Source organism: Manis javanica, chromosome 11 (genome assembly GCF_040802235.1).
Source record: "Manis javanica isolate MJ-LG chromosome 11, MJ_LKY, whole genome shotgun sequence".
Taxonomy (NCBI): Eukaryota; Metazoa; Chordata; class Mammalia; order Pholidota; family Manidae; genus Manis; species Manis javanica.
Genome location: NC_133166.1, coordinates 112,849,397 through 112,876,995, shown reverse-complemented (window position 1 = coordinate 112,876,995; position 27,599 = coordinate 112,849,397). Strand labels below are relative to the sequence as shown.

The following is a 27,599-nucleotide window of genomic DNA, read 5'->3' as shown; positions in this document are numbered from 1 at the left end:
TTTTCCAGTTTTGCAGATGAGCAAACTGAGGCTCAGACAGGTGAAATGGCTTCACACAGATCTGGGTTAGACCCAGGGGCTGATGAAGGGTCAGAGCTGGGGCTTTGCTGCCTCAGACCCAGGTGTGTGTGACTGGGAGGTGGGGGTAGGGGAGGGGCAGCTGACAGGCAGCTCGCTAGTGAGTGCAGGGCTTCAGGCTTCCACTGTGTTCTCTCCAGATGCCCTTTGTTAAAGTACCTAGAATCCTGGTACACATCATTGCTCGGTGTCAGGGAAGCTCTGCACAGCCATGTGGCTGACAGATGCCGAGGCCTGAGGCCTGGAAGACACCCACACCGAGCACTTCCCAGGGTGGTGGGACCCTGTCTCAGCTATATGGTTGAGGCCCCAGCCGTTTGGTTTTCTCTTGTGTTTTGATGTACCAAACTGGAAAAAGCCCGACTGCCTCCCAGATCCACTGAAAGGGCAACCTTTGGCCCTGACTGCTTCGCTGGGTGCACTACTTGGCACATTCTCAGTCGTAGGTGGCAGGATCTCTGCTGGGAGAGGAGAAGATAGAGGGCATCACAGCCAGACCATGGGAGGGGCAGGCCCACTGCCCAGCCCTTCCTTCACCTCTGTGCTCCCCATGTGCTCTCTGTTTTCCTGGTTGCTGTCCTCCGTGGCCCTGGCTTCCCTGTCACACACTCCTGGCCTTGCTGCTAACGGAGGCCTGTGACCTCGCTTTCTTTGGCCTCAAGGTCAGGAACCCCCGGGAAGAGTTAGTTGTTCCAGCCCTCCCCGGGTGCCCTCGGAAAGCAGGGGGCAGATGGGGAGGGCTGTGAGTGTTGGGCCCTCTGGTAGGCTGGTGAGTATGGAGCCACCGCCCTGGTGTAGTTTGACCATTACAAACATGGAGTCTTTTAAAGCTCTCTGTGGCATGGGAAATGTCTGGGCACTTTTTTGCCCACTGAGAAATGACAAAGGCCATTGAGGCCTGTTGCTTTAATGTACTTTGATATTTTCATTAGAGATGGGGGAACAGGGCAGTGGCAGTCTCTGGGGAGGGAGCTGTGGTGCCGGGCTTTGCCCTCCTGTCTCCTTCACTGCTGCAGGGACTGTGCCCTTCTCCCACCCACTCAGGAGCAGGGTTGCAGGGGCAAGATGGGCTGAGTCATGACCATGCATGCTTCCTGAGCTGACTTTGTTCACATCTTCACTGCCAATAAGCACCATTCGTGTGTCTTCCCCTCTTTATATTTGCTAGAAATCTTGTTTACCTAACTAGTCTTCCTCCAAGAGATGTGAGTTACTGGGCCACTTTTCAAAAAGGAGATGACGGGCTTTTTAGTTGCTGTTCTTTAAAAAGGGAATGATGGGCTTTTAGTTACTGTTCTCCACAGCCTCACTTTTGGGTGGTAAAGATTCAGATGTGTCTAAAAATCATTTGTCTCTCTCTAGTCCACACAGAATGGTTTAATCAGGGCCAGCGAGCTCAGCTGACCACAGGACCAGACAGGTGACTGGACCTCGAGAGAGGCAATTGACTGGTAGAGACCTGGGCCATCTGCTGGCCCTTACCATGGCAGGGATCTGGGCTAAAGCACTGCTGGAATTCATTTTTTTAAAGAGAAGTTGGAAAAAGAAAACAAACTTTGTGCTATCTCAGTTTTTAAAAACACTGGGCTAGTCGTAGCAGGCCTGGCTGTGGCCTACGGGCTGCCAGTTTATTGCTCTGAATTTAAAGTTTTATTTGGAAAATGAGTTTGAAATGAGAGGTCAGCCTCCGGCATACTGGCTGCTGTGGACGAGTGTGTTGTATGTGTCTCCAGGGAGTCGTGACTGCTGCCACGAGTCTTATCACCACCTTGGCCCAGAAGAATCCTGAAGAGTTTAAAACCTCCGTCTCTCTGGCTGTCTCCAGATTAAGCAGAGTAAGTCTGTTTGTTGATGGGGAATGGAACTCAGGGTGGGTTTGGTCTTAGTTATTTTATTGAATTTATATGTTTATTTTCTTTTCAAAATGTAAGATATTTGTCCTAGTTTGTAAATTCAAGAGTGAAAATTACCTTGGTTAGTAATCAATTGGCTTCCCTTTCAACCTTTTCGTCAGTTGAGACCAAAGTTGCCATGTCCACATGGCAAGGTGCTGGGAGCTCAGCAGCGCAGCCCAGCCCTGCGCAGGCTGGGGAGGCCTAGGCCCCTCCCCACTGCTGGCGCCTTTGTCCTCACAGTGGCCTCCCCTCCTCCCCTCCTTCCCTTTCCCCTGAGCATGCTGCCTAAAATGTGTCATTGATCTTGACTGTCCTGTGGTTTTCCTGTGAAATCATAGCAGCATATATTCTTTCGTGTGTTTGACTAGTTTTGCTAAACAGTGTGGAGTGACCAGATTTGTTCTGTGTGCTGTTCACTCCTTTGTGGTGCCGTGTAGGATTTGTATGAACATAGCCCAGCCTGCCCCTGACCCTTGTCCCCGTCTCATTGGACATTTAACTGGTTAGCACTCTGAGCCCCTTGTGTGGTGGCCCTGGCAAGCACGCACAGCTGCTGCTAGTCACCCGGGAGTGGTGTTGCTGGGCCCTGGGGAGCGGCTCTGAGCAGTGGCCCCCCCACCCCCATACGTGAGTTCCTGGGGGGCTGCATCTGCCCTTCCAGGTTTTGACTTCTGGGGTGTGGCCGCATCTCACTGTGACTTAAATCTGTATTTTCCTGATCATCAGGTTGATCAATTTTGCATGTTTATTGTCTTTTTTAACATCTTCTGGGAAGTGCCTCTTAAGTCTCTATGCATTTTCCTGTGGCATTATTGTCATTGTCTAGACGTTCTTTGGGTGTTTCAGATGCCAGCACTTTGTTGGTTGTACAGGTTGAACCAAAGAACTGCCGAAATGTAACCACTACTGATCTTCAAAACAGGTAGCTGTGCAACCTGCTGTGTTTGAGAACCTTGCTGTCTGTAACCTGCCATGTCAGTTATGTGTCCCCACGTTCCCATGCCATTGGGTCTGCCAGTCCTTTGTGGTCATGTGTTTTGTGTTCTGTGGATGAAGCCTTACCTTTATTCTGGGGTCTCTCTCTCTTCATTCGGGTTGACAACCCACTGGGACTGGTTTCTGTGTCTGGTGATGCTTTCTCCTGAATGACATGCAGTTGTCCCTGTACCATTACTAAAGCGTCCCCACCCGCTGACTGCGAGGCCACCATGGTCAACACCTGCAGACTGTGTCTGTGCCTCACTCTGTTGGCCTCTGCTCGCCGTGTGTCAGCGGCATGCCGTTGTGATTACTGCAGCTTGTGGGTGAGCCCTGATCGAGGGGACAAGCCCTTGCACCTTGTTCCCCCAGCTCCCAAATCCCAGTGGGATTGGCATTTAATTTGTAGGTCAGCTGTGAGAGGATTAAAATCTTCTGGTAGTGAGTCTTTGACTCTGTAACCCTGGCATCCCTCTCCATTTATTTAGGTAGTCTTTAATTTCTCTAAATAATTTCTTAACAACTTTCTGAGTAGAGGTTCTTTTATTTTATGTTAGATTTATCTTTATATGTTTTATTTTTAAAATACTAATCTCAGTGATACCTTGAAAACATTATTATTATTATTATTATTTTTTGAGAGGGCATCTCTCATATTTATTAATCAAATGGTTGTTAACAACAATAAAATTCTGTATAGGGGGGTCAATGCTCAATGCACAATCGTTAATCCATCTCAAGCCTAATTCTCGTCAGCCTCCAATCTTCTGAAGCATAACGAACAAGTTCTTACATGGTGTACAAATTCTTACATAGTGAATAAGTTCTTACATGGTGAACAGTACAAGGGCAGTCATGACAGAAACTTTCGATTTTGATCACGCATTATGACCTATAAACAATCAGGTCAAATATGAATATTCGTTTGCTTTTTGTACTTGATTTTTATGTGGATCCCACATTTCTCCCTTTATTATTATTATTATTTTTATTTTTAATAAAATGCTGAAGTGGTAGGTAGATGCAAGATAAAGGTAGAAAACATAGTTTAGTGCTGTAAGAGGGCAAATGTAGATGATCAGGTCTGTGCCTATGGACCAAGTATTAATCCAGGCTAGACAAGGGCAGCAAAACATCCACGGATGCAGAAGATTTCTCTCAAAGCAGGGGGCATGAGGTTCGGAGCCTCACCTCTCTTGATCCCCAATTTCTCACCTGATGGCCCCCCTGCGACTGTGCCTGTCTTAGGTTGTTCCTCCCTTGAGGAATCTTACCCGTCTCTGGCTAACCAGTCATCTTCCGGGGCCATACAGGGAAATGTAAAGTTGGTAAGTGAGAGAGAAGCCATATTGTTTGAAAAGGTTAGCTTTTTACTTCTTTGCAGATTTATGCCCTGTGGCTTCTATGCCCAGCACTTGTCTCGAGGTATCTTTACCACCTGGAGGAATTATGATACTCGGTAAATTCGATATGAGGCACGAATTCTATTTAAGGGTTGTAATTAGGAAGGAAGAAGAAAAGCTATAGATGTAGCATATGGAAGGAAACATGGGAGGATTGATTATTTCTTTGACATATCTTCTTGTAGAGTAACTTAAGCATGTATAGGTTTTAAACTACTAACTAACTTGTGCTCACATATTAACATAATAGGAATACGGTGACATAAACAAAGCAAATCTATAATTACCATCCATCTCCAGTGAAGCCAAGAAAACCATTTAGGCACCCTAGGCATTTGTGAAAATTTGTCTGTGATATGATGGATATTGTCCAACTGTACTTGAACAGTCTGAAAGAAATCAGACAAAGCAACCCATTTCTGGGATCTGTTCACATCCCATATGTTCTTTTAACCGTAGATAGTCTATAGTCATGAGATTTTGGAGCGCTACAACTTGCACCCCTCCCAACTCCTGGTTGAGTTCCAACAGTACAGATCCGGTCAAATTCGTTGTCTCACTGTATGCACATGCGAAAACATTATTTTTAACTAGTATGTGTTTTTAATGCAGTTGATCTTTGTATGTTAAGTTTGAATTGGCAACTTTGCCAAAATGAGTTACTAATTTTTGTAATTTCTGTGTAGATGGCTCCGGATCTCTGGGTTTTCCCTTTCCCAGTCTGTGTTTGTCCATGTTTCCTGCATCACTGCCCTGCCTTCTGCCTCCGTCGCAGTGCTGAGCATGAGGTGGTGGTGTTCCCTGTCTCCGAGGAGATGCCTTCCACTCTCTCCCTGTTAAGTCTGGTGTTTGCTGGTTTGCTGCTGGTTCTCTGTCACGTCAAGGAAATCCCTTTTGGTGTCTGCTAACATTTTGTCATTAATTAGCTGAGGAAGGGTTCTTTTGTGCGGTGATTTCTAATCATGCTTTGAATTTATTTAGCAAGTTATGGGCTTCCAATTTTCGGCTTCTTCTTTTGCCAGTTTTGGCTAGGTCGCGTGTCCTCGGCATTCTCAAGCGCGCCGCACCGGCGTTGTTGCTCCCCGGGCAGCCCTGCAGGGCTCTGCCCCTGGTGGTTCTGCCCTCTCAGGTGGTGGTATGCGCTCATTTCTTCTTGGCTGGGCCTCTCTGTTGTGTTTTTTTCTACCCTACAACTTTCTGTTGATATTTTATTGTTTTCTTGCCTCTATTTTCTTTGGGTTAATTTGCTAATCTCTTCTAAACCCTTGAGATGAATTCTTCATTGCTTTTATTTTTATATTCTCTTCATATGTATACACTTAAAGTTGAACATTTCTCTCTAAGCATGGCTTTAGCTGCGCGAGATGTTTTAAAGGCAGCCGCTGTTGGCTCTCTGTGCTCTGTGGGGCAGCACAGCCCCACCTTCCCACTCGGGCTGGTTGCCTGCCATGTCACTCCACCGTGCTTCAGCAGCTTGGGCGCGTCCCCCTGTAGGAGGGGCCATGTCCTGTGTCCGCTCTGGTACCTTGCCACTGAGGGCAGGAGTCAGGGAGAACCTCCCTGACATGCTCAGTGATGGCCTGAAGTCACACTGTGAGCTCTGTAGAGCAGGGGCTACCCCGACCTCCCTGCTGTGGGACACATTAGAGGAAATAGAATGCCTTAGGGACAGCCCCCTATACAGAAGGTTGATGGAGTGTCTGCCTGCTAAGGACCTTGTTGGACAAGGAGATGCTCCCATGAGGGAGGGAGTGTGCTCTCTGGCTTCAGCAAGCTCTTGGGGGTGGGGATGTCTGTGCTTGGGGGTTGTGGGGGTGCAGGGCTGGGATCAGAATTCTAGCCTCTCCTTTCCAAGGGGACCAGGGTGTCCCCATTTTATTTTATGCACTTTCTGGACAACAAAGGAAAGACTGATTTCCTAGCTTGGTCGCCCTGGGATTTTATATTGAGAGGTGCTCACTGCCCAGCTGCTTGGGGTCAGTAGCTTGTGTCCTACAGAGCAGGATCACCATCCCTTGGCAGTGGCATGGCAGGTCGTTCCAGAAGTGGTGATGGGCAGTCACTGTCGGAGTGAACCTGGTGTGGTTGCACTCCTTTACCTCTGAAACATAGACAAGCATATTAAATACTCTCGGCACATTGAACAGAGAGCTTTTTATTCAGTCAGTGTAGTACCTGTGGACTGAATGTGGCTTCCTGTGGGTCCTTGCAGTGGGGAGCTCCCTTGGTGACACCTGCCTGAACCCTCTGTTGTTTTCCAGATTGTGACATCTGCGTCAACAGATCTTCAGGATTATACGTACTATTTTGTTCCGGCTCCCTGGCTGTCAGTAAAACTTCTAAGGTTGCTACAGTGCTATCCACCCCCAGGTATGGCCGCAGAACCAGGGCCGTAGGGCCAGGCCTTCTGCTTGTCACCTTCAGAAGCCCTTTTCTGGTGCCAGTCTTGCTCTTGGGATCCTCTGTGAGGCTGCCTTGCTTGCAGCTAGTAGAGGACCCAGTTCTGTTACAATTTGAGATTTATCTTTGTTTTACATATTATCAGATCTGTGCAAGTTATTGAAACAATCTTTTAAAATAAAACTTGAAACCATTAGAAACTTTGTATTATAAATTGTTAATAATCTATGTAGTCTTAATGTATACATTAAAGATAGTTTTATGTTCATGTTTCATTCTAAAATGTTACATTTGACTAGTATGGTAAGTATCTAGAAATAGAATTTCTTGGTTGAAGAAAATGCGTAAGAAGTTTTGCTAGGTGAGTCCAAGTTGCCCTCTCTGCAAAGAGGGCTTTGTCATTGTAACATTTACATTTTAATCTAAATTTGTTTTTGTACAAAATATTTCTTTGTTGAATTCAAGTAACTTTCTGTTCTAAGTATCTTTTATACTGAAGTATGAACTCACACTTGCAGCAGAGCCCTCCTGTAGGAGGGGCTTCCCCAAGCTGGCCCAGCCTCCAGGTGCCCAGTTGTGACCCGGAACCTCTCTGCCCTCCCTACCCACCCCTCCCAGGGCCTCCCGTCCAGTCCTCCTCAGGGGAGTAGCACTCTCCCTGGAACTGGCCGCTGCCTCCTTCATCCCAAAAACTGGGCGTCAGACCCAGACTCTGCCCGCCGCCCGTGGGTATGAATCTCATCACCTGCGTCATCCCTGCAGAAGGCTCTGATTCTGGTTCTGCCTCAGCCACAGTTTGTGGAACCGCGGACCTCAGCCCAGCATCTGTGTTCAGGCCCATGGCGTGGGCGCCCTAGGCTCTCCTCTGTGTCCGGCCCACATGGGGCACATGGACGCTGTCATGCTTCTCTTGAACATCCTGGGTGTGTTGGTGGATTTGGGGGTCGTGTTGCATGGGTTGGTTCTGATGTTCTGATATTTTTATTGCTTTCAATTCTTTTCTGGTTCATTATTTCTTCTGGTTTGAGTAGAACTTTAAAATTTTCCTTCTCTTTTGGTTTTTTATAACGTTCTCTCTTTCTATTGGTAACAGCAGGTAGAGAAAAAAATCTTTAGCTCCTTTTTCCTCAGACTTTTATATTAGTATGTTTTATACACATCTCTTGAGATTTTCTTATTTTAAATAATCTGTATTTCAGCAAAAGTAGTACATGTATTACTTGCATTAAAACATTTGTGTAGTCGCCCCAGCTATTAAGCACCTGTGTGATTTAAGTAGGATGCGTGCCAGCGGTTCTCTCGCCTAGTCAGCCCAGACCCAGGACGTGCACTGCAGTGTTGAGGTGGTGCTGCTGGGGTGGGGTGGGCTGTGGGGGGCCCTGCCCAACGGCCTGCTGTCTTGCCCAGAAGACCCTGCAGTGCGAGGCCGCCTGACTGAGTGCCTGGAGACCATCCTGAACAAAGCACAGGAGCCACCAAAGTCAAAGAAAGTCCAGCACTCCAATGCCAAGAACGCCGTGCTCTTCGAGGCCATCAGTCTGATCATCCACCATGACAGGTGAGTGGGCCAGTGGATGGTCCCCAAAACCGCTTGAAGATGTGGTCCCTTAAACACACGCATGTGCTCTTCCTCCCTGATGTTGGGTCTACGGGTGACATTGAGTGTCCGTCCTCCCCCAAGCACTGGTGTGTTTTCTCTGCCCCCTGCTCAGACAGACACATGCACCTGGTGTTGCCCCTTTTCTTCTCTCTCCTCCAGCCCTCCACACTCTCTCTAGCCTCAGAACTGCCCCACTGTGTGCTGTGGTCTCATTCCCGAGAGGGCCTATTCCTCTTCTCCTGAGCACTCCACTCCTGACTGCTCCTCACACAACTGCACAGAAAGGCTGGGCATGCGCCTGTGTCTGTGTCTGTCCCTGGCGGCTCTACTGTGGCACAAAGCAGCAGGCAGTGTTGGTTTGAGGTCATCAGGGGGACATGGTGGAGGTGACCATATTGTCTGCCCAGCACAGGAGACGTGGGGCAGGTATCCTGGGATTGCTCCTGCCTGGGACACGTGTGTGGGCCTTGTGTACAGTGCCTTGTTTTAGGATTCCTGGGAGAGCCACAGTATGGCCCACAAGCAGGTCCCAGCGACCACAGGCTGTTGTGTCCCCCAAGGCAGTGCAGGGCCACAGAGGCTTAATTTCCTGTGGTTGGGAATTGCTGAAAACAGTTTTCAATAGTCAACAAGGTTCTGTCTGTATTAGACGTATTTAAAGAACAAGAGCATCACGAGGACCAAGTAAGGAGTAAGCAGAGATTTGGCCTGGACTTCGGGCAGTTGGTTCTCAAGAACTCACCTCCTTTAACTCTCATGTCATCTGCACATGCATCTCTTGAGAGTCCTGTCACATCTTGGCTTCTGTTCACCAAGGCTGGTTGCTTCTAGCTGAGGCCGTGTGTCTGGCTTCACTTGACAAAGGCCCTGAGTGTGAGCTCATTAGCTGGGGCAGGATTGGGGGGTGACCTGGTCTGTGAGGGACCCTCTGTGTTACCACCTTTGTGAAGGTGGTGCTGGCCTGCACGCACACTTGGAGACGTTGCTGCTGACTCTAATGTAGTAAAGACCAGTGTGCATGGGAGCCCCACTGCAGGTCTATATCAAAGGCTCTGCTTCCTGGAAGGCCCCAACATCTTCCCTCGGCAGCTTGGTGGCTGTAAACATGGGTGACAGGACCACTGCCATGCTGCCTTGCATGTGGGCCATCTGTGAGGTGTGTGCTGAGGTGCTCCACCCAACTCATTTCTCCCGTCCATGCAGTGAGCCCAACCTGCTCGTCCGTGCCTGTAACCAGCTGGGCCAGTTCCTGCAGCACCGGGAGACCAACCTGCGCTACCTGGCCCTGGAGAGCATGTGCACGCTGGCCAGCTCCGAGTTCTCCCACGAGGCTGTCAAGACGCACATCGACACTGTCATCAACGCTCTGAAGGCAAGCCCTCTGCCCCTTGGGAGTCTTGCGTCACTTCGGGGCTCCTGTCCCTTGGGTCACAGGAGGTTGGTGCAGCAGCCTGGTGAGAGCTTGTCAGAGTCCCGCTGTCACTCAAGGCTGCATGGCTTGGGCCCTGGAGTGAGTCTGGCCATGCTGTTGCTCTGAGTCCACGCCTCCCTGCTGTTGCTGCCTGTGAGATGACGTGACACGTAGCATCTGTGTCTTGCATGAGCAGGGTCACAGTAAATATTTGAACTAATAGAAACAATTCTTTTTGGTAGAAGGATAGAATATTTTGTCCTTGTCTTCCAAGAAAACTCACCTTTTGCAAAAGAAAATCCACTTTTTTCAAGGAATTAAAAATTCCAGAGTTTGGAAGAACTCAGTTAAGACTGTTCCTGTTGTCTGCCATATGGGTTTCCAAGTGGGCTATGAGGGCTCGTTCCTCAGGGTCGGACACAGAGACAGCCACTGTACCCCTACTTGTTAGTGTGAGAGCACTAGGGAACTGACGGTGGGCAGGTGGGCTCCAGACCCACTGTTCTGGTGCGGGTCTGAGAGTTAAAACAGGCCTGACTATGCTCCTCTGTGCCTGTACGTCCTCTGACAGACCATAGTCATGTGTCTTTTGAAGAGGATGCCATCCAAAGCCTTGGGGTTTAGCTGTGAGGCTCTGCACCCCTCCTGGCCTGGGCTTGGTGTCTGGTCCCGTTACTGCCTGGAGTCAGAAAGGCTTGCCCTTGCCTTGCAGCCCACTTGCCCTTTGCTAGTGCCTCTCATGCTGTCCTTGTGCTGAGGGGCAGCTGGGCTTTTGTTCCTTGAGGGGGCTAATGAGCAGGCCTTGGGGAGGGCCCGAGAGGCTCACACCCTCGCAAGCTCCCAGGTTACGCAGACGGGGCCAGTCTGTGACACAGTCAGGAGGCCTCTGACCACCGTCTAGGGACAGAGCTTGATTCTGGGAGTCCAGATGGACCTGTCCAGGTACAGGACAGGGAGGGCACTGAGTTGGCATGTGAGAGGCTCTGTGTGACTAGAGTCTGCTGGGGTCCCTGGCATTGAGATGGTGAATGAGAGAGCTCTGAGTGAGTATTGGGGCAGAGCAGGGTGGGCACCTGAGTGGCTGGGCCAGGGTCATGGGAGAGCCTGGTGCACACAGGCCTGGCCCCTGTGGCATTGCTGTGGATGGCCACCATCCACCAGCCCAGGTCTGGCCAGTGCAAGTGCTTCACTCTGTGTCTCCTGCCCCCAGACGGAGCGAGATGTGAGTGTGCGGCAGCGGGCTGTGGATCTCCTCTACGCCATGTGTGACCGCAGCAATGCCCAGCAGATCGTGGCCGAGATGCTGAGCTACTTGGAGACAGCGGACTACTCTATTCGAGAGGAGATTGTGAGTTCTGGTGGGCTCTGTGTTGCCTTAGCCAGACGCCTGTGAATCTCAGTGAAGTGTTTCTTTGGTGTTTGTTGAGAATGTACTCAACACTGAATGAAAGATGCTTTGCTTTAGCTCTTTAATCATTTCCGGTGGAAGCTGTCAGTTTCCAAATAGCCCTAAGTGGCCCCTGCTAGCAAGCTTTTCTGGCATTACGACCCTTCTGGTGAAGCACTGCTGCCTCTCAGGGTCCTGCCAAGGCCTTGGGCTTGCAGCTGAGGTGAGCGTGAGCTCATGCTCCCGAGGGCAGCACTCTGTGGCTGTTAGTTAGCCTTTGGGCTCACACTTCTTCGCTCGACATGTTCTCTTCTCTGATGTGTCTGGGAGGGAAAGAACCTGAGCCTTGTGTCCTGTGTGGGACTTTTAGTTTCCAGTCTTATTTTGTCATCTGCCAAGTGGGCACACATGCCGAATGGAATGCCAAAGCTCAGCAGATGCTGACTGATTGTGGCAAGGACTGAACCCAGTGCACATTGAAGGCACGAGATTCCTGGTTGTCCTTGGCCAGCTGAGAGGAGGGCCTGAGCTGTGTGTGGTTTGTGCAGGTCTGGCATGATTTCTCCAAGGCCTCTCAGGGTCAGGGTGAACCTGTGTGGAGAGGCGAGTGGTTGAGGCCAGCTGGCTTCTCAGCTTCTCCGTCCTTCGAAGGCATTTCTTACTTGTCTTTCTGGGGAGCAGAGTGCAGGTGATCTTCCTTGGGAACTTTGTAGAGAGTGTCCAGTGTCAGAGCGAGCCGTGACTGACTTTCAAGATTGCTTGTGGGCTGGTGTTTTGGTTTGAAATGAAACGGCCAGGAGCTTCTGAATATGTGTGTCTGCACATAAGACTCGAGTATATAGGGGTTCATTTACTGATTGGCTGTGGCCACTGTGGCCAACCAGGCTGGCTGCCCCTTGGTTGCTGAGTGCGGTGTGCTCCTTGCTCCTCACCATGTGACTGTGCTTCAGCAAGGAGCATGGGGTGCCCCAGAGCAGAACATCAAGGAAGGCTTCTCAGAGGAAGTGTCCCTTGAGCTGAACTATTGACCCGCTAGGAAAGAGGGTTAGGGTGGCTGGGGGAGGCAGGAGGAGTTGAGGAGTCTGGCTCCAGGCAAGAAGCTCCAAGAACAGGAATGTGGGGAGGAGGTGAGTTGAGTGTGTGGTGGGGCTGGGGGGCCATGTGGGGTATGGCCCAGCAGTGGGCCTGGGCTGTTCTAAGCAGAGAAGGAAGGGGTGACTTGCAGGTTTTATGGTCTGGAGTGTGGGTCTTACTCCCTTTCAAATGATGAGTGGCAATCCTCAGTCCCCAGGTGAGTTTCTGTGCATCATACCAGACATACCACACACCCTGCCCGCAGGGAGCCTTTTGCCCATGGGGAGCTATTCGTCCACGGAGAGGACTGGTGGTGGGCAGGACAACAGACCTGCTTGTGGGGGGTGGTAAGGATGGTTGGAGGCAGAACCCTGGATTCGGGAGATCTTGGGGAGGCAACTCCATCACGGGGTGCTGGGGGGCTCCTGCAGGAGGTAGGGGTGGGCTTGTCAGGAGAGGATAGAGGCACAGAGGGCCCCTGGGAGGCAGGAGGTAGCTCAGGAGGTAGAGCAGGGCATGTGCAGCAGTGATACTGGGCAGCGTGGTGGTGAGGGGCCCCATGTGCCCAACTTTGGAGTGAGCTTTGGGCTGGAAGCATTTAAGTCAAGGGCAGTGACAAGGTGCGTATTTTGGAATGGTGCTCTAGTCATTATGGAGAGTTGGTTTGGAGGCTAGAGGGTGGGCAGAATAGGCCGATGGTGGTCTGGGCTCTAGCAGGAGCTCTGGAGGCACTGTTGGGAGAGTGAAGGAGCAGGAAGGTCAGTTGTCAGGTTGACAGTGTCCCTAAGCGTGGGCAGCTGCGGGAGTGGTGTGATCCAGGTGTGGCAGCTGATGTTGTTCAGGGCAGGCTTAGTACAAGAAGGATTCTGGGGGAAGCCAGGGGCCTGGTTTCAGATAGCCTGGTGCCATTGCCCTGGGCAGAGGACGTGGCCTGCAGAACCCCAGGGCATGGGGGTGTCAGGGAGTGACTCCATGGGGAGGAGGGAGGTGGGTGAGAAAGGCCACCAGAATGGGAAGAGGCCAGAAGTATAGGTGCTGGGGGTTAGGGGTGGGGGGTGGGGGAGTACCTGCCTTTTCCTAGCTTGCATCCTCCTCTGTCTCTTCCTAGAGGGCGCTTTGGCTTTCCTCAGTTAAACTTCTGAGCCTCAAACTCTCTGGGCCCCTGTGAGAACCTGGTGGAAGTTTCCCACGTGCATCCCTGAGCTTTGGCCCACTTGCTTGGGTCCTTCTGAAGCCCGTGTGCTGCCTCCAGGCAGCTGCCACATGCTGTTGCGGGGCCCATGGGCATCTGCCCTGAATGGTGTTCTCTGCAGGTGCTGAAGGTTGCAATCTTGGCAGAGAAGTACGCCGTGGACTACACATGGTATGTGGACACCATCCTGAACCTAATCCGGGTTGCCGGTGACTACGTAAGTGAGGAGGTGTGGTACCGCGTCATCCAGATCGTCACCAACCGGGACGACGTGCAGGGTTATGCTGCCAAGACGGTGTTCGAGGTACGTCCTGTTGCTCCCTTGGAGGAGGAGCCCTTCTCTGGGGGGCACTGCTGGCTGCCCTTTCCTCTCCCACCAACCACTCAGGGAGGTTCCAGCCGGAGTCGCACCTGGCTGTCCACATTGCCAGCCACGGTGGCGTGCTCTGTGCTCTAGGGGCCGTCTGAGCAGATCACTTGGGACTGGGGCCTTGGGCTTGTCTCTGTGTGCATGAGAGCATGTGCAGGGTGTGCCCAGGGAGCATGACCGGTTTTCATCAGCCAGGGGCCTGGGGCCCCCTGTGGGCGCTTCTGTGCTCCTGTCCCCCTTGCCTGGGGAATGGGTGTCGGGTTTCCGGGAGTGCTGCTCTTCTTCTGGGATGGGTTGGCCATGTCCCCTGCCTTCAGGGCTACCCTGCCACTGGACCATCTGCAGGCGTGCAGGAGGGAAGGAAGGGGTGAGAGCAAAAATCGGGGGGTTCCAGGAAGCTTTGGGGACCGCTTGCACTAATAGAACAAGCAGAACTCCTCAGGAGAGCCGCCGCCGCTCAGCTGCTCTCACTTGAAGCTCTGCGGTGCCTTTCTTCCCCGGGGCCTTGAGCTCCCCTGTGTCTGCTCACCTGCTCACTGCCTCACAGGCTCTTCAGGCCCCGGCGTGCCACGAGAACCTCGTCAAAGTCGGTGGCTACATCCTGGGGGAGTTTGGAAACTTGATAGCGGGGGACCCAAGATCCAGGTAGGAGACTCTTTGGGGTCACTTGAGCATTGCATTGAATCTGGGCCTGTGTCTCTTGGTTCTCCCCCTGATGTGGTCTGAGTAAGGCTGGCAAACATCCTCAGGTTGTCTGGACAGCCCAGAGCCCAGACCTCTTCCACTCTGATTGGACATCTTTTTATTTTCCTACAAACTATGCAGAAAACAGGGACTCTAGTTAAAAATGTGGGAATGTGGTCACATGGCTAACATTATTCAAAGGGGAAGTTGGCATTCAGTCTGGCAGAGGGGTGCATGCCTCCCCAGACACACCTCCTTCACAGGAGCAGCTCTGGCTCCAGGTGGGCTGGGTACCCTGAGCATTGCTCACTCCCCTTCCCCTCTTGGTGAGACTCTGGGGGGCCAGGGCTTGGATGTGTGGGTGACGGGCTGAGCAGTGGTGGAGCTGGAGGTGAGGTGGTGACTTTGTGCCCCCTGTCCCCAGCCCTCTGGTCCAGTTCCACCTGCTGCACTCCAAGTTCCACCTGTGCAGCGTGCCCACCAGGGCGCTGCTCCTGTCCACTTACATCAAGTTTGTGAACCTCTTCCCGGAGGTGAAGCCCACCATCCAGGATGTGCTGCGCAGCGACAGCCAACTGAAGAACGCCGACGTGGAGCTGCAGCAGCGGGCCGTGGAGTACCTGAGGCTCAGCACCGTGGCCAGCACCGACATCCTGGTGTGCAGGCTGCCCCACCTCACAGCCCACCCTTCTCTGGGGTTGAATGCCAAGGGGCTGTGAGCCATGCTGACCTTGGGCTTCTTTCCCACCAGGCAACTGTCCTGGAGGAAATGCCCCCGTTTCCAGAGCGCGAGTCCTCCATCCTGGCCAAGCTCAAGAAGAAGAAGGGCCCAAGCACTGTGACAGACCTGGAGGGGGCCAAGCGGGAGAGGGGCGCCGATATCAACGGGGGCCCTGAGCCTGCAACAGCTGGTGCCAGCACCACGGTGGGTCCCTTCCTGAGGGCAGCGCCTGCTCCAAGATTTGGGAGAATGTTGTTAAATAGGAAAATGCCAAGAGGTGGCACCAAGCGTAGGCCTTGCACTCTCCTTTGCCAGGGACCCCCAGCAACTGTCCTCATCCAGGCCCTGGTCTGACCAAACTCCCGTGCCCTGTCTTCTAGACTGTCTTTCAGGCTGTCGTCCAGAATCAGCGTCCAGATCCTCTGTTTTGACTTCTGCTTTAGAAAATGTGGTCACTCAGCCCTTCCACGGGACAGTGTTAAGTAGGAGGCCTACCCTTCATTGGTTCAGTGTGGACCCACCTCATGCTCTATTCAAAGGGTTCTAGTCCTGAAATGGACTAGAGCAAGTTTCCCTTTCATGTGTGGTATGGTGAGAACACTCACGTACAGTGGAAGTGTGTCCTCTGTGTCAGGTGGGAGGCGCCATCCCGAGCGTTTCCCCGTTTCCCAGCCTGGTGCGGGAGCTCCAAGAAGTAGGCATCCTGCCCTTGGCACTACAATTGGCTCCCCAGGCTGTGGGCCTTCTGCTTGGCCAGACAGGAGGTCCAGAGGGCTTGGTTTCCTCTCCAGGGTGCTGGTCCAGTGATGTGAATGCTGCCACTTACTGATAGCCAGTGATCTTTGTGAGGAGGAGCCTCAGAGGGGGTGTGAGCCCATGTGCTTAGCTTGTGTCTGAGCTCAGGTGTTCCTGGTGGGTCCACTTGGCCTGATCTCACCTCGGCTTGTCTGTCCCCATTGAATGTGTGTCTCACTGCTCAGGCCAGGGACGCCTGGCCTGGCCCCTCACTTGGGGTCCTGTTACAGTCAGTACCGCTCACCTGAACCCTGACACCTTCTCTCCAAAGGTGCCTTCTTTGGTCCGGACCCTTGGGGTCACCTGCTGACGCCTGCTCTGTGGCTTCTGGCTGCTTGACTTCCATATGGGTTGGTTTTGGAGGGAATGTTAGATTTCTCTCCAGGTGGTCTTCTCCCTTTGTGCCTGAAGGACCTCACAAACCCAGTGCCTTTGAACTTGAACTGTGGGCATGAGGTGGACTTGGAGCCTGAAGGCAGTATAGCTGGCTGTCTCCTCTTGGGAGCAGATGCTTCCTTATGAAGAGGTCATGAAGGTCATCCTCGTACCAGAGGGTCTGCTGATGGGTTGGGTTCAGTGCGGTGCTGTGATTCTGGAGCTGGCACGTGCGTAGGTTTGTCTGTGGACTGATGTTTACATAGCGCTGGATGGGGGTCTTCCCGTCTTGCGGCAGCTCCTGAGGGAAGACGTGCGTGCAAAGTGGGCTGCCTCCAGGGAGGCTTTGACGGCCCACCTTGGACCTAGGCAGACAGCCCAGGTGCATGGCTTCCTCCCCTGCAGCTCTGACTGCCAGAGGAATGCTGGCGGGAGCACAGGAGATGGGATTTGACGTCCTTTCTGATGGTTGCTTTTGGTCTCTTTTTTTGGTTCCTACTTGATTTTTCTCAAGAGGCATGTGCACTCTTGGCCCTACCTTGGGTTTGTCCAGCGATGCCCAGGATCCAGGCTCTGGCGTGTGGCTGAGCGGCTTAGTAGGAACTCAGTGGAACTTCTGTAACCTGGATGTGAGCAGTGAGCTCCGCTCTGGAAGGTAGACCAGAGTTCAGTGGAACTCCAGAACAAGATTTAACATTTCGATTAGGGGACACATTCTTGGGGGTTGGGGAGGGAGGCTCTCTCCTGTTAAAGGAGCATTTCCAACTTCAGGCTGTAAGCCCGCTTCTGACTGTAAGTGCTGCCTGGTAGGTGCATGCTCAGTAAGTAGACGTGGGTGGCTGTGAGCAGGTTGAAAGCTTGTGGTGTTGGCACTGGACAGCAGTGTGATTGTGTGAGTTCTGATATGTCCTCAGAGCTCAGGTGGGGGGAACTGGGCGTGCTGGTGGTGGCAGGGATGCAGGACCAAGGAGTGGGGCTCTCCCCTGGAAGACTTCCTGCACAGCCTCAGATGGCACTGAGATGTTGGGGTGACATGAAAACCACTTGTACTTTGGTGTAATAGTGCCCTGGACATCTTATTTAGGGTCCTAAATGATGCCAGAAGGTTTTCTTGTCACAGCAGCCTGCAGTCCCGTGGGTGTGGGCCCTCAGCACCTGTCGCTCCTGGCTGCTCGTCGGTGTATCTAGGGTACCTGTAGCAGTGCCAGGCTGCCTCTGGGGGCTACTGGTGACTGCCCAGCCCTCCTGGAGCCTGCCCATACCCCACTGGCCCTGTGAGCACCTGTGCTGTTCTAATTCCTGTTGTCGTAGCTGTCACAGGGGATGCAGCTCATGTGCCAGGTGGTGCCAGGCAGGCCCCCACGGAGTGTCTCCCTGAGACCAGTGAGTCCTCACATGCCTCGGGGCAGAGCCAGCACTGAGCTTGGGAAGGGGCAAGCTTCCCAGTGGGTCCTCCCAACAGAACAGCCTTGCTTTTGTGTGTGGTAACTTTTGGGGTGCTTGTTGGATTCAGTTGGACCAAAGGCTTTACTACTTTAATAAGCATTTGAATTGTGAATAAAAAGAGTAAAGCCCTTCAGGAACTAGTCGTAAAAGTCTCAGTGGATGGTGTGGGGGACATGACCCCATTCAGGCTGCCGGTGTGTCAGTTATGACAGATTCCTGGCCTGCATGATTCACAGCAGGGCTCAAGGCCACCTGAGGTGAGCTCCTGACCCTTTTGTGTTAGTGAGGTGGCACCATGGGCCACTGGGTCCTGGGTGCCGGGAGGGCCAGGAGCCACTTTGAGAGGGCATCACCCAGACCCTTCCCGACTCTGCAGAAATGTCTGATGTTTCTTCTCTTGACCCCTCCTCTGTGGTCCCCTCCTCTTCTGGTGCCTGTGGGACCAGCCTGGCTTTCTGTGCTGGGCCTGGTGGGTGGGCGGGGAGGAAGCTGGGAGCTGCTGCTTTGTTTGGGAGAGTGAGTGGGGAGGAGGTGTGCTGCTGTGTGAATGGCCTTGTTCTTTGGCCAGGGATCTAACAGCAGCAATTGTGTTGGGGGCTTTTTATCTGCCTTGCCTCCAGGGCCCAATACAACTTCGATTAAGCTCAGAATACACCCTAAGGAGTTATTTGGTTTACTTTTCATCTTTCACACACTCTCTTTTTGGATGATAGATGCTAGCGTGCATGGTCTTATTCCTTAAACCAGACATTTTTTTGGATTACTTTCATGGCAGAACTTTTTTCAGAACTTCTTTTTCATTCAGATAACTTCTGTGAAAAAAGGTTGGCTACTTTTCCATCATGGGTGATTGGGACTAATCTTTCAATGTGCTGATCCTTGGTCTTGCCTCAGGGCCACCCACGCACTTGCTGGGCCCTTGCCCAGCCCAGCCTGGTGCAGGGGAAGCCTGGGTGGGAGGGAGTGGTGTGCCGGTGGTGGGGAGTGCGCCGGCACTGGGGCTCACTTGGGGCTGGCGTGTGGACCAGCTCTGATGATGCGCCCTCCTGCCCTGTTTTCCAGTCTACACCTTCTCCATCCGCAGACCTCCTGGGTCTGGGGGCTGCCCCCGCTGCCGCTGCAGGCCCCTCCACCTCCTCTGGTGCGCTGCTCGTGGACGTGTTCTCAGACTCGCCCTCCGTGGTGGCGCCTCTGGCTCCTGGCTCCGAGGACAACTTTGCCAGGTAGTCTGACTCTGTTGTCCTGAAGACAGGGACGCTGTTTGCCCTGACCATCTGTCCGGATGCCCCAGTCAGCAGTTGGCTGGATGGAGTGGGCTGTGGGCCTTACCTCCCACGTCCCTCACTGGCCAGAGGGGACAGGTTTGCTCTGTAGCCACCCCAGGCCTTCTTGGCCCGCCCACCTCCACCGACACAGGTAGCTCATGTTCTCACAGGAAGAAAGACCTGTTTAGGGAGGGGCCCGGTGACTGGCCTCCAGTCAGCCGTCCTGCCGGCTCCTCTCCTCACCCGGGCCCCTTCCCCTGCCCAGGCTGCTTTCAGTCTGGGCGCCCTGCCTTTGGTTCAGAAACATTCTCCAGATGCATAGTCGCTGCTTTATGCTGCAAAGTCTCTGTCCCCAGGTGGGCTCCATCCTGTGACCAGCTGGTCTTCACCGAGGTGTGTGTGTACCTACTGTGTACTGAGCCCAGGCTCCCCGCTTTGCCCCTCTTTCCCCATTTTCAAAATAGAAATGTCAAGCTGCACTTCCTAGCTCACTTCCTTCCCCTTCCTTTGCTGTGCAGATTTTGTTCCTTTTTCCCCGCTTGCTTTTGTCCCTACTTGGTTTCTGCTGATCTTACATCTGGCTGGGAGGTGCGGGAGGGCTCGTTCTCTGTGGCGAGCGGAGACCAGTTCTGTCACTGGCCGTACAGGCACCTTCAGGGAGGGCCCATGTCCTTGGCGTCCCGGGGATAGCAGGACTCCTGAGCTGCCTCTTTGTGTTCCTGCTGCCCACTAATTCCAACTTCCGGTGCTTGGTGAGTGGCCGAGGAGAGGCAGGTTGGTGCACATTGCCTGCTATAGCTGAACACAGACTTCTTGCTGCTTTTAGAACTGCTGAGATAAAGATTGAACAGCCCTGCAGACCCTGGGTTGCAAGGCCCTCACGTGCTAAAGCAGCACGTGTCCTGGCAGAGCACTGGGCTCCAAGCTGCACGTCTGGGTCTGGGGGGTGATCTGACAGGGGCTTCACCCAGTGTCCTAGCCCTCGCTGTACATGTGTGTCCCCCAGGGGCTCTGGGAGCACTGCGTTCCTGAGCACAGGCCTCCTGTATTTCTGAAGCCTCTGGTGGAAGGCTTGGAAGGACGGCTGGTGCCCTGTAACCCGAGGCCTTGGCTTCATCTTGCAGGTCCCAGGCAGTCCAGTGGGCATGGGAGTCAGACTCCTTGGGCCTTGACATGGCTGCAGAGGGTGATGAGGTGTTGCCTTGGGCTTGGTGAGCTGGAGGTGCAGCGTGCTTCCATCCACGCCGCCACAGCTCCTGGAGTGGAGCCTGGGCAGCACAGACTGTCCTCACCAACCCACAGATGCCACAGGCCAAGTTTTGGTGGGGATGACCCTAGGAAAAAAGCAACCAGCCAGACATTGGCTTTTGGGCCACTTCTGTCCCTAGGGGGCGATAGGTTGCTGCCCTTCTCATCTCCTCAAAAGATGTGAGTTTAAAGTGGCTAAGTCGAAACCTGCTGTACCACACCCACTTTGCAACCTCCCGTCTGGGTGGTTGGCCCACCTGTGGGTCTTTGTTGGGTGTGGGTGGGCAGTGACCCTGTGTCTGTGTCGTCCAGGACCTCTGTCTGCTGCACTGCCTGCTCTGTGAGAGTCCTGGGAGTGCCTGAGTGATCAGCTCGGGAGGTGCGTGGATGTGTCATCCTGGGTGTGTGTGGAAGGTCATGCCTATCAGATGGGCTGCATTTGCCTCAGGAAGCTCTTTGCCCCAGTGCGCAGCTTGCACTGGACGGAGAGCCTGTTGTGTTGGGACCTGGGGGACTGCGTGAAGAAGAGGGGTAGCTGCAGCCCTCAGGGTGGTGTGCTGGGCCAGCTGGCGTGAGTGGGTGTGAAGGCAGAGCCAGCCAGGCTCAGCTGTCTCCTCACTAACGGTGTTCGAGACTGGGTGACTTAGTCCTGATTTGACTTTGACTAAGGTGGCTTCTGGGGGCGCAGTGGCTGAGGTCGGCATGGTGCTGATGGTCTTATATGATTATCTGATATTTGCAACCTGTGGACCCTGAGTGGGCGCCTGCAGCGCAGTCCGTACACAGGGCGACAAGTTCAGGCATCACTGGCTTTGAGCTTCTCCAAGTCAACAGCACAGCTGGGCATGGGGATTTTGGGGTGTGCAGACTGCTACCTTGGAGTACCTGTCTCAGTTCCCCCCACTTCCCCTGTCCCGTCAGGACTGCATCTTCTTCCACGCTCTCTCCTGCAGCCCGGCTGGCTGACTGTGGGACACCCTGCCCCTCACCCCATTCTTTTGGTCCCAAGATGTTTCATAATTATGATTTACATTAGAGGAGCCCAGAATGCTTTAAGCTCCTCTGAGGTAAAAGCGAACACGTTATTTTATTTCCCTCTGATTCTGTATAGTAGGTACCACGTTGGAGGCAAACCACGGCCCTGTGTGGGGTGAGCCCCAGCCCTGCCTGAGGAGGCGGGGGGTGGCGACAGGGCGAGCTGAGCCCCTGGTGCTATGCACAGGGGACCTGCTGTGCACCTGCACCTTGGTGTCCATGAGCGACACTGTCCTGGAAAGCAGAGCCTGGCTCCCCTGGCAGGGCCTCCTTTTGGGCATGCTTGGGTCACAGCTCTCTGCTCAGTCTCCAACTCCAGGGGGCACTCACAGTAGTGTTCTTTGCAGTGTTTCTTATTTTTCTCTTTCCTTGTGTCCCACAGAGGTTTTCCTGGCTTTAGTATTCATTAAACTCTTTTTCAAAACCAATCTTTGTATTTTAATTCACTGGCTTTAGGTGACTCACACATATTGTTCCTTTTCCCCCAGGTTTGTCTGTAAAAATAATGGTGTCTTGTTTGAAAACCAGCTGCTTCAAATTGGACTTAAGTCTGAATTTCGGCAGAATTTAGGTATGTGTTTTAATTACTTAGTGAAAACTTCTCTTAGTAATATGGGGAGAAAATATTTGTACATTGTACATCTGATAAGGATCTGGTTTTTAGAATATGTAGGGAACTACAATTCAAAAACAGAAAAACAACCCACTTAAAAAATGGGCAAAAGACTTGAGTAGATGTTTCTCTAAGGAAGATAAACGACTGGCCAAAAGCCCACCAATGCCTGCTCACCACTAGTTGTCAGAGTGGTGCAGACCACACCCATAGCTGGGTGCCACCTCATACCCGCCAGGACGGCTGCCAGAAGCCTAAGTTGGGGTGAGGACGTGGATGAAGTAGGCCCTGTGCGTCACTGTGGGAACGTGAAATGGTGCAGTCACTGTGGAAAACAGTGCATGGGTTCCTTAAAAAATTAAATAGCATTACCATAGATTCTCCTTCTGGGTCTGTACCCAAAAGAATTGAAAGCCGGGGTTTAAGGAGATATTTGCACATGTATGTCCACAGCAGCATGATTCACAGTAGCTAGAATGTCTATCCACAAATGGACAGAAAACACAATGTGTCCGTCCACGTGTCTCTCAGCCTTAGAAAGGAGGGAAATTCTGGCCCTGTTGCAGCATGGATGGACCTTGAGGTCATTGTGCTGAGTGAAACAAGGCTATCTGAGGACAGACGCTGTGCAGTCCCCCTCCCAGGAGGGCTTGTACCCCTCAGATCCGTGGACACGGGGTGTGGCACCCAGGCTGGGGAGGGGAGGGGGTGTTTAGTGGTCACAGAGCTTCAGTTTGGGGAGATGGAAAGTTCTAGGGCTGGTGGGGATGGCTGCACAACAATGCAGATGTTCTGATACTGCAGAACTGTGCACTTAGAGATGGTTTTGATGGTGAATTTTATATACGTTTTACCACAATTAAAAAAGAAAAGCTTCTGAGCTGCCCACCCCCCCACCCCCATTATGCCCCATGACCATTGGGACTGCTGGTGAGGGGAGCACTTGTGGATTGATGACTGCCCCCTCCCTCTTGGGCATGTCATGGAGCCTTGTGAGAACTCACTTTTCTCTGCTTATAAAAACAAATGAAAATGTGAAAGAAAGAGAAATAGCACAGCTGCCCTCCAGGGAGCTTTAGGGATGTTGTGAGGGTTAACAGAATAATTCTTGGGGGACATACTGTGTTGAAAATGGACTATGATATTTACTCCTGATTTGACAGGTGTTAGACTGGGGGTCGTGATGGCTTCAGCTGGGCTTTGGTATTGTTTTCTTAAATCGTGGAAGGAGTGATGCCAAACAGCTTGTCCTTCTCAGGGTATTTGAGGTTCATGTTTCGTTCTGAATGCAAAGGATATAAAACATTTATGAAGGCTTGCATGAAGACTTGTGTTGTGCCATGGATACTGAAGGCCTGGAGTGCCCTCCCAGTCCGTCGGCCCAGGTTCACCAGCTGCAGCAGCAGGGGGCTTGGGCCTGGGTTTGCAGGGGAGCCCAGACACCCTGTCTAGGGCAGGGGGTTCAGGGGGCTTGGGCCTGGGTTTGCAGGGGAGACCAGACACCCTGTCTAGGGCAGGGGGTCCAGGCACAGTGTGGCAGTGCTGACTGGTGTCCTGGAGAGCTGGGGCGTTCACGGCTGCTGCCTGTTCTATGGGTGCCCATTACCCTGGGAAGGTGGGGGGGCTGCACCCATGGGGTGTTGGTGAGCAGGAGCCCCTCATATTGAGAGCTGTGATCTTGTGACTACTGTGGCAAGATTCAGGAATTGCAGCACCTCACTGAAGCTCAACTTGAATGGGGGCTCTTGTTTTCTGCTGGTTGTATTCAGGATATTTGTGAAAGAGATTGTTCTTGTTTCCTTCTAGGTCGAATGTTTATATTTTATGGTAATAAAACCTCCACGCAGTTCTTAAATTTCACTCCAACACTAATCTGTTCAGATGACCTTCAGGCCAATATCCTTGGTCCCATTACCCTGTGTCCCCGTCAGGCAGTGCTGTGGGGTTTGGAGGAGGGCTGTGTATCCAAGTGCTGGGGCAGTGCTAGGTGACCTTTCCAGAACCGAGCTGTGCACATTAAAACGGCGTGCAGGTGTCTTTTGAGTCACTTTCTTTTTCCCTTGTTCTGTTCTCCTGTGACATTGTTGGTCCCTCTGCACTCTGGAGTCTCCCAGGGGTAGCAAGCTGCCGGAGACTGAGGGCCATGCCCAGGACGAGCCTATGTCTGTGCCCAGCAGCTCTGTGTCCAGACTGGGGACTCGCCCCATCACTATCAGAAACAGGGTGAGGGCCTTGCAGTTGATATCAGCTTTGGTGTCCACATATCTTTTCCTCTGTGGAGGGGCTGACCACATAAAGGGAGGCTTGTGAGGCCCCAGCTTGACAGAGGAGGACGCTGCCTTCCCTGGAAAAGACATGTCCTTACCACAGGTCAGATCCATTTTTATTTTAAGATAAATATGTTTAAGTGTGGACTGTTAAAGGCAAGCATTTCAAATAGTCATAAAAAAATGCACATAAGCAGGCTCTACTGTGGTAGAGGCTTCTGCGCAGTTGGATGTGAGCTCGGAGGCCTGTTATGCACACTGGCCTCACTCCCGGGTGCTGAGATCTGTTTGCCCAACACTGATGTGCTCCTTGACTCATCCACGTCTGAGCCTGCAGACCAAGCCTGTGGACCCGACTGTGGACGGGGGTGCACAGGTGCAGCAGGTCGTCAACATTGAGTGCGTGTCTGACTTCATGGAGGCGCCCGTCCTCAACATCCAGTTCAGGTAGGAGCCTCAGGTTGCCGTGCTCTGCAGCTGGGCCGGCTAGGGGCTGGGGGTGTGGAGGGGCTGAGCCCGCATTCAGCCATGTCTCTGGGGGCTTTTGTCCTCGCGTGCCACAGCATCCTTGCTTTGGGGGTGTTGTGAGGATGGAGGGGGTAGCCCAGGGCCATGCTGGCACTGCCACATACACCGCGCTTGGGTGGCAGGGAGTGTGGGAGTGAGAGGAGAGGAGGCATGCCCAGGGCTCGTGGAGCCTGGTGTCTGCCAGCTGTGAACGGGCTGCCCCACAGCTTGGGGGCTGGCCAAGTCTCATGTACCACTGCCTGGCTTGCTGCCCCTCCACCAGTCAGCTGCAGGGCAACGGGTCCCTCCATACACACCTGGGTGTGTGCATTTCTGCACAGTTGTACTCCAAGAGCACATGCCATTTTAATTATTTTTTTAAATGGGTTTCGTGTTGCTACTTGGTTCCTACTGTCATATTTTTGGTGGCAGCACTAGAGTACACATGACCACCCAGGTCCTGCTGAGTGTCTGTAAGGTTAAACTTTTGGAAAAGCTAACGTTGTTTTTGAACATTATAAACACAGAGAACTGAAGACTGTTGTAGAATTAGGGAAATAGACATGCAAATTTTTATTTCATTCTTTCCTTAGTCTTTTGATGGGAAAAAAAACCCCCACACAATTTAAACCAACGTGAAGCTGTAAGAAAAGGACTGATGGGGAGGGTGAAGAGGTGGGTTCCTGGTGCTGGTGTCCCCTTGCCTGAAGCATGCTGCCAGGGGCAGGGCTCCTGCACTGGCCACGGTTCCTCCTCATCTGTACAGAGAGGAGGAGCCAGCCTCTGCCTAGTTCGTCCTTCCAGAACACTCCGCCTGCCCTTGTTGATAGGACAGCCCCCAGGGGAAGGCGCCTGGCTAACCGGCTGAGATGGAGGCCTGCCCACCTTTTACACCCAGGTCTTTCCTGTGTCTTGTGGTTCAGAGACGGGGACTTGGCTCTCCCGTTAGCTGCAGATCTTTGGGCTGTCTGTGTGCTCTTCAGCATGTCTCTGTGTTGCCGTAGGTATGGGGGCACCTTTCAGAATGTGTCCGTTAAGCTGCCTGTCACACTCAACAAATTCTTCCAGCCCACAGAAATGGCTGCTCAAGATTTCTTCCAGCGTTGGAAGCAGCTCGGCAGGTGAGCTGGTGAGCCCTATGGGGTGGGCGCAGGGCGCTGTGCCCCAGATGTGGTGGGTCTCCTCAGCTTGTCTGCTTCTCATAGTCCCCAGCAGGAAGTGCAGAACATTTTCAAAGCAAAGCATCCCATGGACACAGAGATCACCAAAGCCAAGGTAAACGCTGTGCTGAAAGCTGTTCTGAGTCAGGGCCCTGCTTGGGGCTGCCAAGAGGGCCACCTGTGCCCCATCCCGAGTGTCCCGACTCGCCTGTTTGCTTTGCACAGATTATTGGGTTTGGTCCTGCGCTCCTTGAAGAAGTTGATCCTAATCCTGCAAATTTTGTGGGAGCTGGTATCGTACATACCAGAACCACCCAGATCGGATGCTTACTGCGTTTGGAGCCAAATCTACAAGCCCAGGTCAGGCCTCTTGAGGAAATGGTTAAATACACTGAAATTGGTTTTTGTGTGATAATTTACACACAGTGAGATAATGGGTACTAAGAGCAGTAGTCTGATGAGTTTCGACAAGTGTGTATACCTGTGACCACTGCCACCCCATTGATATAAAAAGAGCATTTCCATCACCCCCAAGTGTTCCCTGGCACACCTCTCCTCGGCCTGGCCCTAAGCTCCATCAGTCACCGTCACCATGTTGCTGCATGTGTCCACAGGGGGCCCACTTGATGGCCATGCAGCCCTCCTCTGGGGACGTGCCCAGCTGGTGTACCCAGTGTGGACAACAGCTGAGCTGACTTGGTTTGGCCACTGTGAATAGGGCTGCTGTGGGTGCTTCTGGACATGTCTTTGCTCAGACGTCCATTCTCACTACACTTGGGCAACCTTCAGGGTGGAGTTGCTGGGCCTCAGTGCCTGCACAGTTACCCCCCAAGAAGCTCCACATTGCTTTTCAGAGTTGCTGCAGATTTGTACTGTCCCCAGCAGCATGTTGGCACACATCACCGTCAAGTGTTATTTTAACTGCTGGCAGTGTGTTTGCTAAGCAGGTTTTTGTAAAACAGCAGGTGCCTCCAGCAAAGGGCTGAGCAGAGGAGCCTGAGTGACTGCTGGGCAGGGCCTGGCCCCAGGCTGCCACTGCTCTGACAGGCCCTGGGGCCGCCACTGCCCTGATAGGACCCAGGGACAGCCACTGCCCTGATGGAACCCTGAGGCAGCCACTGCCCTGACGGAACCCTGGGGCGGCCACTGCCCTGACGGAACCCTGGGGCGGCCACTGCCCTGACGGAACCCTGGGGCGGCCACTGCCCTGACGGAACCCTGGGGCCGCCACTGCCCTGACGGAACCCTGGGGCCGCCACTGCCCTGACGGAACCCTGGGGCGGCCACTGACCTGCTGTGCATTTGCTTTCAGATGTACCGGCTCACGCTGCGCACGAGTAAGGAGACTGTCTCTCAGAGGTTGTGTGAGCTGCTGTCAGAGCAGTTTTAGCCAGCGAGAACGGAGCATCAGGCTTGCCTGTGTGCACTGCTCCTCATCTCTATCGTCTGTCTTCACGACCGTGCTGCAGAGAATGCCCCATCCACACAGCGTGGCACATGGCCTCTCAGCCTGCCACTCAGACCGTGTCCTGGGCAGGGACAGGATGCCAGGGTGCTGTGGAAGAGGGAAAGGCTGAGCCTGCACAGCTGCCGAGGCAGAGGAGGGAACATGGGTCTGGGATCGGTTCCTACAGAAATGAAGACAATTCTGTGGTCACATCTGCAGATTAAAGGGAAATCAAGTTTGAATGAAAA

The 27,599-nt window shown here is 52.9% G+C and overlaps 1 protein-coding gene across 6 annotated transcripts in view; it reads left to right on the top strand.

Moving 5' to 3' along the window:
- The window catches only part of AP2A2 (adaptor related protein complex 2 subunit alpha 2), a 109,402-nt gene extending 81,803 nt beyond the window's left edge, over positions 1-27,599 (top strand). For 3 of the 6 annotated variants that reach the window (XM_073217369.1, XM_073217374.1, XM_073217373.1), the window contains 17 exons: positions 1,812-1,913; positions 6,616-6,724; positions 8,162-8,312; positions 9,558-9,726; positions 10,976-11,113; positions 13,540-13,722; positions 14,336-14,433; positions 14,897-15,128; positions 15,224-15,397; positions 18,872-19,032; positions 21,846-21,928; positions 23,777-23,866; positions 24,561-24,684; positions 25,813-25,865; positions 25,950-26,019; positions 26,130-26,264; positions 27,217-27,599. In XM_073217369.1, coding sequence (XP_073073470.1) covers positions 1,812-1,913; positions 6,616-6,724; positions 8,162-8,312; positions 9,558-9,726; positions 10,976-11,113; positions 13,540-13,722; positions 14,336-14,433; positions 14,897-15,128; positions 15,224-15,397; positions 18,872-19,032; positions 21,846-21,928; positions 23,777-23,866; positions 24,561-24,684; positions 25,813-25,865; positions 25,950-26,019; positions 26,130-26,264; positions 27,217-27,481 — 2,337 coding nt within the window. In that variant the 3' untranslated portion in view covers positions 27,482-27,599. Of the gene's footprint in view, positions 1-1,811; positions 1,914-6,615; positions 6,725-8,161; positions 8,313-9,557; positions 9,727-10,975; positions 11,114-13,539; positions 13,723-14,335; positions 14,434-14,896; positions 15,129-15,223; positions 15,398-18,871; positions 19,033-21,845; positions 21,929-23,776; positions 23,867-24,560; positions 24,685-25,748; positions 25,866-25,949; positions 26,020-26,129; positions 26,265-27,216 lie in introns of all 6 variants that reach the window. The other 3 variants (XM_073217371.1, XM_073217370.1, XM_073217372.1) reach the window with 3 other exon arrangements.